General features: G+C 54.4%; 2 protein-coding genes across 2 annotated transcripts in view; both read right to left on the bottom strand.

The window, feature by feature from the left end:
• Positions 1-4,606, bottom strand: part of LOC143696103 (uncharacterized) — a 136,133-nt gene extending 131,527 nt beyond the window's left edge. The window contains exon 1 of the mRNA XM_077191309.1: positions 4,428-4,606. The gene's annotated coding sequence lies outside the window, so the exon portion shown is untranslated. The remainder of the gene's footprint in view (positions 1-4,427) is intronic.
• The window catches only part of LOC143696047 (uncharacterized), a 343,050-nt gene that overhangs the window by 56,124 nt on the left and 274,863 nt on the right, over positions 1-12,063 (bottom strand). The window contains exon 5 of the mRNA XM_077191253.1: positions 2,138-2,725. Coding sequence (XP_077047368.1) covers positions 2,138-2,725 — 588 coding nt within the window. The remainder of the gene's footprint in view (positions 1-2,137; positions 2,726-12,063) is intronic.

The following is a 12,063-nucleotide window of genomic DNA, read 5'->3' as shown; positions in this document are numbered from 1 at the left end:
GGAAAAGTTTACTATGCATGAGGGTCTATGAATATGCACCAGGCTGATGTAAGGGGAAAGGTATTTCAGGGGATCCCCGAAGGTAACAGGGTGCTCCTGGCTGAGTGCCAAGATGCACCCGGCCGTAATAACCTTTGTTCCATGGTCCTGGTCTCCCATTGTCCCTTATTAAACGTTTTCCATTTCCACAGGAGAGTGGAAATACCTTTCCCCTTACGTCAGCCTGGTGCATATTCATAGACCCTCATGCATATCCATAAACTACTTTACATATTCCAGGAATGATTTTACATGGCCCCTCCCTGGGTCTGCCTTTTTAGAGCATGTGTGTTTCTTGGCTGTGGTTTTGGCTCCTTCTCTTTATCACCTCCAGGTTTTGGGCCTTGGTGCACTCTGCCTTCAGACGGGGAGTGCTGATAGTTGCCAGATCTGTACAGGTGTCCTCATCCTGGGTGCATTGGATGTTATCCCATCCAAGCAGGCAGTTTAACACAAGCAGCTATTTCACTGAGCTTAATTAACAACAGAAATAAAAACTACATAACAAAGTTACTTTAAAAAACAATCCCAGCCCATATTTGATCCCAGTCTGTGTGGTCCTGATCCATATGGTCCCAGTCCCTGGGATCCCAGTCCATACAGTCCCAGTCCATATTTGATCCCACTCCAGGCTATCCTGGTCTGGAGGGTTCTGATCCACACGATCCCCATCCATGTGATCCCCATCCATGTGATCCCAGCCCATATTTGATCCCAGCCCATATTTGATCCCAGTCTGTGGGGTCCTGCACACACTCCCAGGGTCTGGAATTCCAGTTCCCAGCCAGGAAAAAATGTTCCTGCCCTTGAACTTCCTTCCTATCCCCTCAACAAATTGCAATAAAATTATAAACAAAGAAATAATAATTGAAATTAAATATTTAATAATAATAATTGAAATTTAATATTTTTTTAAATTTTTTTATAATTAAAAAAATCTCAACTCTTCTTTACAATGCTCCAACTATGATTCAACTCAAACCAAGAATAACTATTACTATAATATTACCAATGTATATAAATAAACAAATTATATATCAAGAAATACCTTTTGAAAATTTTAACTCGATGACTAATGTACTTTAGAAAAAAAAAATCTAAAGAAACTAACAAGCAATCTAACACCTCTTAGTTAAACAATTCATATTACAAATATACTAAACACAAAACCAAACATCAGTATAATTTCTCAAACATTTCAACCAAACAATTAAACTTTAATAACATCCTTAAGTACTCTTGAAAAATTAAAATTATTTTTAAAAAATTAATTGTGTGCAGGTGGTTTTATTTTGATATTGGTTTTTGGATTGTTTGGGTTAGATGATTTAAAAAATGGGATTTTTATAGGAATTGAATCAGCTGACAAGGTGGCACTCTGCAAACAGAAATGACTGAAAATGAACGGGACAGAAATCAGTAACTCTGAAAGTTTTATTTGCTATCAAATACATCCTACACAATCCTCATCCCATTGCTTCAAATTGGGATCCCACTTCTCCCAATCTCCTTCCAACCCCATCTCAACTTGACAGCTGTGGAATGGAGTGAGTTTGGCCTGGTATTGAGTTTTTTTGAGGAGGGAACAAGGAATTTGAGGTAGGATTGAGCCTTTTTGGGTTAAAATTCAGTTATTTTCAGAGGGATTTGAGTGGTTTTGAGGTGACTGTTCCATCCCTCTTGGCTTTTGGAGGACAGAGAGATGGAGAAGAGAAAAAGTTCAGGCCAAACCAAAGGAGAAGCAGCCAGGTGTGTTCCCAACATGGATCACAGGGAATGTGAGTGACCAGGGCTGTGCCCAAAGTGCCTCCTCCAGTGGGGGATGGAGCTGCAGCAGCGCACGAAGCTCTTCCCGCACTCGGGGCACTCGCAGGGCTTCCCTTACCGGTGCCTCCCTTGGTGTTGGGTCAAGGTAGAGCTGCAGGAGAAGCTCTTCCCACACTGGGGACACTCGTAGGGCCTCTCCCCTGTGTGGATGCGCCGGTGCTTGACAAGGTCGGAGTTGTGCTTGAATCCCTTCCCACAGTCGGGGCATTGGAATGGCCTCTCCTCTGTGTGAATCCAATAGTGCTGGAGGAGCCTGGAGCTGGTCAGAAACCTCTTCCTGCATTTATCACACTCGTAGGGCCTCTCCCCTGTGTGGATGCGCTGATGGGTGACGAGGGTGGAGTTACGCTGGAATCCCTTCCCACAGTCGGGGCATTGGAAGGGCCTCTCCTCTGTGTGACTCCGATAGTGCCGGAGGAGACTGGAGCTGGTCTGAAACCTCTTCCCACACTTGGAGCACTCATAGGGCCTCTCCCCAGTGTGGGTCCTCGGGTGGCCGATCAGGTGGGAGCTCCGGCTGAAGCTCTTCCCACACTCCCCACACTCGTAGGGCCGTTCCCCAGTGTGGACCCTCTGGTGGCTGATCAGGCTGGAGCTCGCGCTGAAGCTCTTCCTACATTCCCCACACTCGTAGGGCTTCTCCCCCGTGTGGGACCTCTGGTGCCTGATCAGGCTGGAGCTCTCTCTGAAGCTCTTCCCACACTCCCCACACTCGTAGGGCCGTTCCCCAGTGTGGATCCTCTGGTGCAGGATCAGGTGGCAGTTCCACCTGAAGCTCTTCCCACACTCCTCGCACGTGTGGGGCTTCTCCCCATCATGGAGCTGCTCATGGAGCACCAGCTCCGAGCTCTGCCTCCATCTCCGGCCGCCTTCCCGGCCCAGGCTGCCTCTTTCCCCCTCACATCCCCGCCATCTGCGTTTGCAGCCCCTCCTCGTGCGGCATCTCCGGGCCTTTTCCTCCCCGTTGGCTTCCTGCTCCGTGGAGCCGCTCAAAACGGCCTCTGCCACCAGGTTCTGCCGCGGGCATTTGTCCTCCCTGCTCTCCATGCTCAGCTCCTGCTCTGGGGGAGGAAGGACAAGGACAGCATGGGATTTGCCTCCATGCCACAGGCAAGGGCAACGAGATCCTCCCAGGGCTGTGCTGCAGCCGGGGGCCGTGCTGGGCTGGGAGATGGAGCAGCACAGAGGGGAAAGGGGCACTGACTTCCTCCTCACCTGCCTCAGTGTCCCGGGGCATCTTCCTCTTCCTCGCAGCCTCACAGGGGTTGGCAATGGGAAATCCTGGTTTGGGGAAAACAAGGGATGAGCACGTTTGTAGGAGCGTCGGGGGTAGCACGGTCGGGACGGACGGAGACGAGAGATCTCTGCAGCCAGGTCGTGGAACTTGCGGTTTATTGCAAAGGGCCTGGGTGCAGGGCCCTGCTTGGAGCTGCCAGGCACAGCTTGGAGCAGGCCTGAGAGAAGAGAGGAGCAGAGAGGATGAGAGGGTGAGAGAGTAAGAGGGTAAGAGTGTAAGAGAGTAAGGTTCCCGTTACAATACAATGAATCTTCTTCTGTGTTAAATATTCTATTTCTCACTAACCAGTCCAGAACAAGATACAAATCCACTAGCATTTACATATAGCCTGTAAGAATCATTACATCACCATACTGTATTACATTTTCAACCCTAAAAACTCCTCTTTGGACCCCTTCAGCTGAGCTAGTAGAGTCTGCTGTGACCCTTGGACCTGTCTGCAAGCAGTGGGAGTTGTTTCATCAGAAGAGGATAACATTCAGTTGGGCCACACCATTGTTTTCCACTTGTTCAGTAACTAAGGTATCTAAAAGCCTGCTTTCATTTCAATCTTGCTTATAGTTTCTATATTCTCAAAATCTTTTGCCAGACAATCATATTTATAAGGCTTTCCTGTTTCATCTTCCCCAACACACGTTGAGTTTAAAGGTCCCTCCGACCAAGTCCATCTCTACAAGTCACCAGCCATCTGGGCTCCAGAAAACCCTCCCAAACACCAAGATTCAGCCCTGAAAAAGCCTCCCAGGGGTTCCCCGTCCCTGCTGCCTTCCCTCTGCTGTTCAGGGGTTCCCCCCTGTCCCAGCTGCTGGGGTCACTCTTGCATTGGGGGTCCCCCTTCTCCTCATTGCCCGCCCTGCCCAGGCTGCTGGCAGTGCCAGCAATGCCAAAAGCTCCCCCCTCTTGGCTCTCCCCATTTCGGGATGCCGGGGCTCTTTGGGCTCCCGGGCTCCCTTCTCCCCTCATTCTCTGCTCTGCGCTGCAGCGGCTCCAAGGAGTCCCCCCTGCCCCTCTCCAGGCTCTTGAGGCTCCCGCCAATGGCGGCGCTCCCCCCTCTCTGGCCTCCCCACTTTGGCCTCCTGGGGCACACAGGGCTCTGCTCCTCCAGGCTGCCTCTGCCGGCAGCCGCCACCGCCACCCCCCCGATGTCCCCCCGAGGGCCCTTTTCCGCTCACCCTTGGACTTCTTCATTCTCCAAACATCCCCCCAAAAACCCAACCCAGGGACCCCCCGGGAAATCCGGGCCGGGCTCCCCCTCCCCGCTCACCTGCGCCATGGGGGGGGCGATGATCCCACAGGTGGGGGCTGCGAATTCAGGCAGGGCTGGAACGCATGGTTCCCCCAGCTCAGCCTTGATCCGCCTTTGTCCCTCCTCTTCCTCTTCCTCCCATCGTCCTCTTCTATCCCCCCTCCAGCTACTCTGTTATCCCCACCGGCTTCTCAACTTCCATCCCTCCCCTTCCATCCCTTCTCCTCCTCCTCCCCCCTAACCCCACCTCCTTCTCCTCCTTCCATCGCTGCTCTCTCTCCGCCTTCATCCCTCCCCTTCCATCCCTCCTCCCTTTCCCCCTCCTCCCCCCTTACCCCGCCTCCTCCTCCCCCTCCATCCCTGCCCTTCCCTCCCTCCTCCTCCTCCCCCAGCAGCAGCCACACCCTCGGTGCCCCGTTCCCGCAGCCCTCGCAGCCCGCGGCAGCAGCGGCCATGGAGCCGGGCCAGGTCGGCATGGGCAGCGCGGGGCTCTCGGCTGCTCCCAGCCGCTGCGGGCGGGGGGAACCCGGCCCGGGCCAAAGGAGAGGCAAACTGGGCAAACTGGGGGCTGCACATCCAAACTGGGCCTTGCTGGGGACCCTGCCTGGCCCCTGCCAGCCCTTGGGGCTCCTCTCGGCACATCCGCCAGGGGGGAACGCACACAGGCCTGGGGGATCCCAGCAGTGGCAGCACTGCCAGGGACTGGGCTGCACTGGGATCGTACTGGGAGCGACTGTGGCTGTACTGGCTTTGTACTGACATCGTACTGGGATCGTACTGGGAGTGACTGGGACTGTACTGGCTTTGTACTGACATCATGCTGGGATCATACTGCCATACCAGGGCAGATTGTGATCACACTGATGGATACTGGGATCATACTGGGATCATACTGGGATCATGCTGGGAGCGAGTAGGAGCCTTCGGGGGGGGGCAGTTAACACCATGTTATGGGCAATTGGGATATACTGGGAGTGACTGGGATTATGCTGAGGGTGACTGGGAACAGCTGTGAACAACTGGGATCATGCCAGGAGCAACTGGGAGTGACTGGCTGCACGCTGGGGGTGACTGGAAACTGCTGGGCTTATACTGGGGTGAACTGGGATCATGCTGGAGCTGACTGGGATCATTCTGGCAGTGAGTGCCACTACACTGAGGCTGACTGGGAGTGCTTGGGAGCAAATGGGATCATACTGGAAGGAACTGGAAAGATGCTGGAGGGAACTGGGCTACACTGGGGGATACTGGTGGTGACTGGAACAAAAGTGAAGGTGAAAGAGAGCAACTGGAACCATGTGGAGCACAACTGGTTCATACTGGCAGGGACTGGGAGCACACTGGGCTCCTCTCTGGATCATACTGGGAAGGACTGGACTAATACTGGGAGGATCTGAGAGGGACTGGGAGCACACCCTGCACATCATCCCCCAGACTGGGCCTGACTGGGAGCAACTGGGAGCACGCTGGCAGCAAATGGCATCATACTGGGACTGACTGGGCTGATCTAGGGAGCAACTGGAACCATGCTGGAGGCAGCTGGGACCATACTGGGAGAGACTGGAAGCAACTGGGATTATACTGGGACCACACTGGGAGGGCTGGCGTGTGACTGGGATCACACTGGAGCTTACTGGGATCATATTGGGGTTGAAAGGGAGCGACTGGGATCACACTTTGGGCTACTGGGAGCAACTGAGGGAAACTGGGATGATGCTGTAAGCAAACTGGAGGAACTGGAAGCACTGGATGCATGCTGGGGGCAACTGGGATATACTGGGCATGACTGGGGGATCATACTGGGATAACTGACACCTTACTGGGGCCACTGGCAGTGCCTGGGAATGACTGCAGACATGCTGGGGGCAACTGGGATATACTGGGAGTGTCTGGAACCATCCTGGGGGGACTGGAACCACACTGGGAACAACTGGGACCATGCTGGGGAGAACTGGGGCCACACTGGGGGCAACTGGGAGTGAGTGGGACCATACTGGGAGGGACTGGGATCATCTGGGGAGGGACTGGGACTAGAGCAGGGGCAACTGGGTCCAACTGGGACCATCCTGGGAGTGTCTGTAACCATAGGGGAGTGATGGAAGCACACTGGGAACAGCTGGGCCCATGCTGGGAGCAACTGGGATCCCACTGGGGGCACTGGCATCAGACTGGGAGTGACTGGGAGCAACTGGGATTAGACTGCAAGGGACTGGGATCATACTGGGAGTGGCTACACTCATACTGGGATTATACTGGGCGTGAATGGAACCCGACTGGGGCTTACTGGGAGCTACTGGGCCCATGTTGGGAGGAAAATGTGACCCACTGGGAGCAACTGGGATCGGCTGGAAGGTTCTGGAACCATGCTGAGAGGACTGAGACTACAACTGGGGCAACTGGGATCATCCTGGGAGCAACTGGGGCCACCCTTTGAGCAACAGATGGAAACTGGGATGATGCCAGAGGAAACTGGGAGGAACTGGGAAAGACTGGGATCATTCTGAGGTAACTGAAACATACTGGGAGTGTCTCTAACCATCCTGGGGGCACTGGAACCACACTGGGAACAGCTGGGATCATGCTGGGAGCAACTGGGACGATGCTGGGGGAAACTGAATCTACCCTGAAGGCAACTGGGCACGACTGGGACCCTGCTGGGAGGGACTGGGACTATTCTTGGGGCAACTGGGATCATCATGGGAGGAACTGGGAACATCTGGAATTATGCTGGGAGCAACTGGGATCACACTGGGATCCCAGTGAGAGCAGCTGAGTTCATGCTGGGTTACACTGGGATCTCATTGAGAGCAACTGGAATCACACTGGGATTGACTGGGAGTGGCTGGTTTTGTGGATTTGGGGGGTTTGGATTTTGGGGGATTTTCTTGGCATTTTGAGGGGGAGTTTTCTGGGGGTGGTTGGGGGTTTATTTAAATTTCTTGTGGCTTTTTTTGAATTTTGGGGATTTTACTGGGATGTTGTTGGGATTTTTTGGGATTCTCAGAAATTCCTGGGGTTTTATTGGGATTTTTAGGAGATTTTGGGGCATTTTAATGGAATTGTGGTGGCATTCAGAGGGATTCATTGGGGATTTGGGTTTTTTGGGGATTCTTGGTGGGATTTGTGGGGTTTTGTGGGTTTTTTTGGGTCTTGCCAGGATTTCCTTGGATCTTGCAGGAGATTTTGTGGGGCTTTTTCTGGTTTTGGGGATATTTTGTGGGGATTTGCAGAGTTTAATCAGGAATTTTGGGGTTTTTGGCATTCCAAAGGATTTTGTGGGCTTTTATTGGGATTCTAGGGTGTTCTAATGGGATTTTGAGAGATTTAATTGGGATTTTGTGGGTTTTATTGGGACTTTTGGGGCTTTTAAGGAGATTTTGGTGCCTCTCAGCCCTTCCCCACACCCAGGGAATGCCCCAAAGCCCCCCTAAAATTCCACTAAAACCCCACAAAATCCCCAAAAATTACAAGAAAACCCTAAAAAACCCCAGGGAATCTTCAAACATCCCAGTGGAACTCACCAAAATTTTAAAAAACTCACTAAATTTTCAATAAATCTCCCCCCAAAAGCCCCCACAACCCCAACAAAACACCAAAAATCCAAAACACCCCAAATCAACAAAACCCCCCAAAATCACAATACCATCTCAAACCCCAACAATTCTCCCCCAAACCCCCAGTAATCCCTCCTAAACTCCCAACAAAATCCCAAAAAAGCCCAAAAAAGCCACCCCCAAATCCCCAAAAACCCTCTCAGAACCCCAAAATCCCCACAAACCCCCCCAGACTCAGTGGGGCCGTCCTGGATCAGGGGGCACCGGCCGGTGGAAAGGAGCCACTGCAGGGGGCCCTGGGAGCTTTTTGGGGAGGGGGCACCATGGGAGACCCCCCAAAAACCGGGGGAGGGAACCCCTGCAGTGCCCCCTCCCCCTGAAACCCCCAGACCCCGGTTCAGGGTGGGCCTGGGACCCCCCGGCACCCCGAAATCTCCCCCGGGACCCCTCCAGGAACGCCCAACCCCGCAGAGCTCCCCCAGTGTTGGCCCAGAACCTCTCTGGACCCCCAAACCCTCCCCAGGACCCCCAAAACCTCCCCAGAACCCTCAACCCCCCCCAGTTCTCCCCAAAATTCACCCCAGACCCACCTGAGACACCCCCAAATCCATCAAACTGCCCCAAATTCCCCTCAGACGCCTCAATCCCCCCAAACCTCATGAAATCGCCTCAGACTCCTCGAAATTCCCCAGACCCACCTCAGAACGGCCCAGATCCTCTCGCAATCCCCCAAAATCCCCTCAGACTCTCCCAATTCCTCTCAGTTCCCCCTAAACCCACCTGAGAACGCTCCAGACGCTCTCAAGCTCCCCCCAAAGCTCCCTAAAGCCCCCTCAGACCCACCAAAGCCCCCTCAGACCCCCTCATTCCCCCCAAACCCACCGCACACCCTCGTGTTTCCCGTCGATGCCCCCAAAAATCCCCAATTTCCCCTCAGACCCGCCCCAAACCCCCCCAGTTTGCCCCCGGCCCCACCTCAGCTCCGCTCTCCCTCACAATCTCGCGCCTCCACCGCGTGTGCGGGCTCTCAGCAATAGCGGCACGCCCCGCCCCGAACCAACCAATCAGCGCGCTGCACATCCCTGAACTAACCAATCACGACGCGGCTCCCCTCAGCAAGGCCCGCCTCCCCTGCGCCGTCCCAGCCAATGAGAGGCGAGCCGGAAGCGGCGCCCCCTTCCCCGCCGCCGCCGGGACCCCCCGGGCTCGGGACAGGAGCGGGAGGGGCCTGAGAGGGGATCGGGGGGGCGGGGGAGGGTCCGGGGGCGTCTGGGGGGGCTTTGGGGAGGGGTCCGGGGGTTTGGGGGGGTCTGGGGAGGGGTCCTGGGGCACTGTGGGGGGACCTGGGGGGTGCGGATGGGTCCTAAGAGGGGTCTTGGGAGGGGGAGGGGGTCGTGGGAGGGTCTGGGGGGGTTTTGAGGAGGGGTCGTAGGAAGGTCTTGGGAGGGTCTGGGGGTGTTGGGATGGTCCTGGGGAAATTTGGGGAGGGCTCTGGGGGGTCCTGAGGGTGTCCTGGAGGGTTTTGGAGGTTTGGGGAGGGGCTTTGGGGGGTCTGGAAGGGTTTTGGGAGAGGGTCTGGTGGGGGGGGGGGATTTGGGGAGTTTTGGGGAGAGGTCCCGGCGCGATCTGGGGAGGGGCTGGGGGAGCCTGAGTTGGGTTTGGGGAGGGGTCTGGAGGGTCCTGGGTGGGGTCTTGGGGAGGGTCTGGGGGGGGGGGGGTCTCAGGGGACATCCTGGGCTGGGCCCCATTGGGGTCTGGGGGCTCTCAGGGGGGGTCCTGGGCCAACCTTGGGGGGCTCTGGGGGGCCTGGGGGAGATTTGGGGGTCCCGGGGGGTCCCAGGCCCACCCTGAACCGGGGTCTGGGGGTTTCGGGGGGAGGGGGCACTGCAGGGGTTCCCACCCCCCGTTTTTGGGGGGTCTCCCATGGTGCCCCCTCCCCAAAAAGCTCCCAGGGCCCCCTGAAGTGGCTCCTTTCCACCGGCCGGTGCCCCCTGATCCAGGACGGCCCCACTGAGTCTGGGGGGGTTTGTGGGGACTTTGGGGTTCTGAGAGGGTTTTTGGGGATTTGGGGGTGGCTTTTTTGGGAGATTTTCTTGGGAGTTTGGGGGGAATTATTGGGGTTTTTGGGGAGAATTATTGGGTTTTCTGATGGCAATGTGATTTTGGGGGATTTTGTTGATTTGGGGGGTTTTGGATTTTTGGTGTTTTGTTGGGGTTGTGGGAGTTTTTTGGGGGAGATTTATTGGAAATTCTGTGAGTTTTTTTAAATTTTGGTGAGCTCCACTGGGATGTTTGGAGATTCTTTGGGGTTTTGGAGGGTTTTCTTGTAATTTTTGAGGATTTTGTGAAGTTTTAGTGGAATTTTAGGGGGGCTTTGGGGCATTCCCTGGGTGTGGGGAAGGGCAGAAAAGCACCAAAATCTCCTTAAAAGCCGTGAAAGTCCCAATAAAACCCACAAAATCCCAATTAAATCTCTCAAAATCCCATTAGAACACTCTAGAATCCAAATAAAAGCCCACAAAATCCTTTGGAATCCCAAAAACCCCAAAAATCCAAATTAAACTCGGCAAATCCCTCGAAGATGTCCCCAAAATCAGAAAAAATCACAAAAAATCTTCCCCAAGATCCAAAGAAATCCTGGCAACACCCAAAACCCCCCAAATCCCACCAAAAATCCCCAAAACCCCAAATCCCCAATGAATCCCTCTGAATGCCACCACAATTCCAATAAAATGCCCCAAAATCTCCTAAAAATCTCAATAAAACCCCAGGAATTTCTGAGAATCCCAAAAAATCCCAACAAAATCCCAGTAAAACCCCAAAAATTCAAAAAGAGACACAAGAAATTTCAATAAACCCCCAAACTCCCCCAGAAAAACTCCCCCTCAAAATGCCAAGAAAATCCCCCAAAATCCAAACCCCCCAAATCCACAAAACCAGCCACTCCCAGTCAATCCCAGTGTGATTCCAGTCGCTCTCAATGAGATCCCAGTGTAACCCAGCATGGACTCAGCTGCTCTCACTGGGATCCCAGTGTGATCCCAGTTGCTCCCAGCATAATTCCAGATGTTCCCAGTTCCTCCCATGATGATCCCAGTTGCCCCAAGAATAGTCCCAGTCCCTCCCAGCAGGGTCCCAGTCGTGCCCAGTTGCCTCCAGGGCAGATTCAGTTTCCCCCAGCATCGTCCCAGTTGCTCCCAGCATGGTCCCAGCTGTTCCCAGTGTGGTTCCAGTGCCCCCAGGATGGTTAGAGACACTCCCAGTATGTTTCAGTGACCTCAGAATGATCCCAGTCTTTCCCAGTTCCTCCCAGTTTCCTCTGGCATCATCCCAGTTTCCATCTGTTGCTCAAAGGGTGTCCCCAGTTGCTCCCAGGATGATCCCAGTTGCCCCAGTTGTAGTCTCAGTCCTCTCAGCATGGTTCCAGAACCTTCCAGCCGATCCCAGTTGCTCCCAGTGTGTCACATTTTCCTCCCAACATGGGCCCAGTAGCTCCCAGTAAGCCCCAGTCGGGTTCCATTCACGCCCAGTATAATCCCAGTATGAGTGTAGCCACTCCCAGTATGATCCCAGTCCCTTGCAGTCTAATCCCAGTTGCTCCCAGTCACTCCCAGTCTGATGCCAGTGCCCCCAGTGGGATCCCAGTTGCTCCCAGCATGGGCCCAGCTGTTCCCAGTGTGCTTCCATCACTCCCCTATGGTTACAGACACTCCCAGGATGGTCCCAGTTGGACCCAGTTGCCCCTGCTCTAGTCCCAGTCCCTCCCCATATGATCCCAGTCCCTCCCAGCATGGTCCCACTCACTCCCAGTTGCCCCCAGCGTGGTCCCAGTTCTCCCCAGCATGGTCCCAGTTGTTCCCAGTGTGGTTCCAGTCCCCCCAGGATGGTTCCAGACAATCCCAGTATATCCCAGTTGCCCCCAGCATGTCTGCAGTCATTCCCAGGCACTGCCAGTGGCCCCAGTAAGGTGTCAGTTATCCCAGTATGATCCCCCAGTCATGCCCAGTATATCCCAGTTGCCCCCAGCATGCATCCAGTCCTTCCCAGTTCCTCCAGTTTGCTTGCAGCATCATCCCAGTTTCCCTCAGCTGCTCCCAGTA

This window comes from Agelaius phoeniceus, chromosome 28 (genome assembly GCF_051311805.1).
Source record: "Agelaius phoeniceus isolate bAgePho1 chromosome 28, bAgePho1.hap1, whole genome shotgun sequence".
Taxonomy (NCBI): Eukaryota; Metazoa; Chordata; class Aves; order Passeriformes; family Icteridae; genus Agelaius; species Agelaius phoeniceus.
This window is presented reverse-complemented; position numbering and strand designations above follow the sequence as displayed.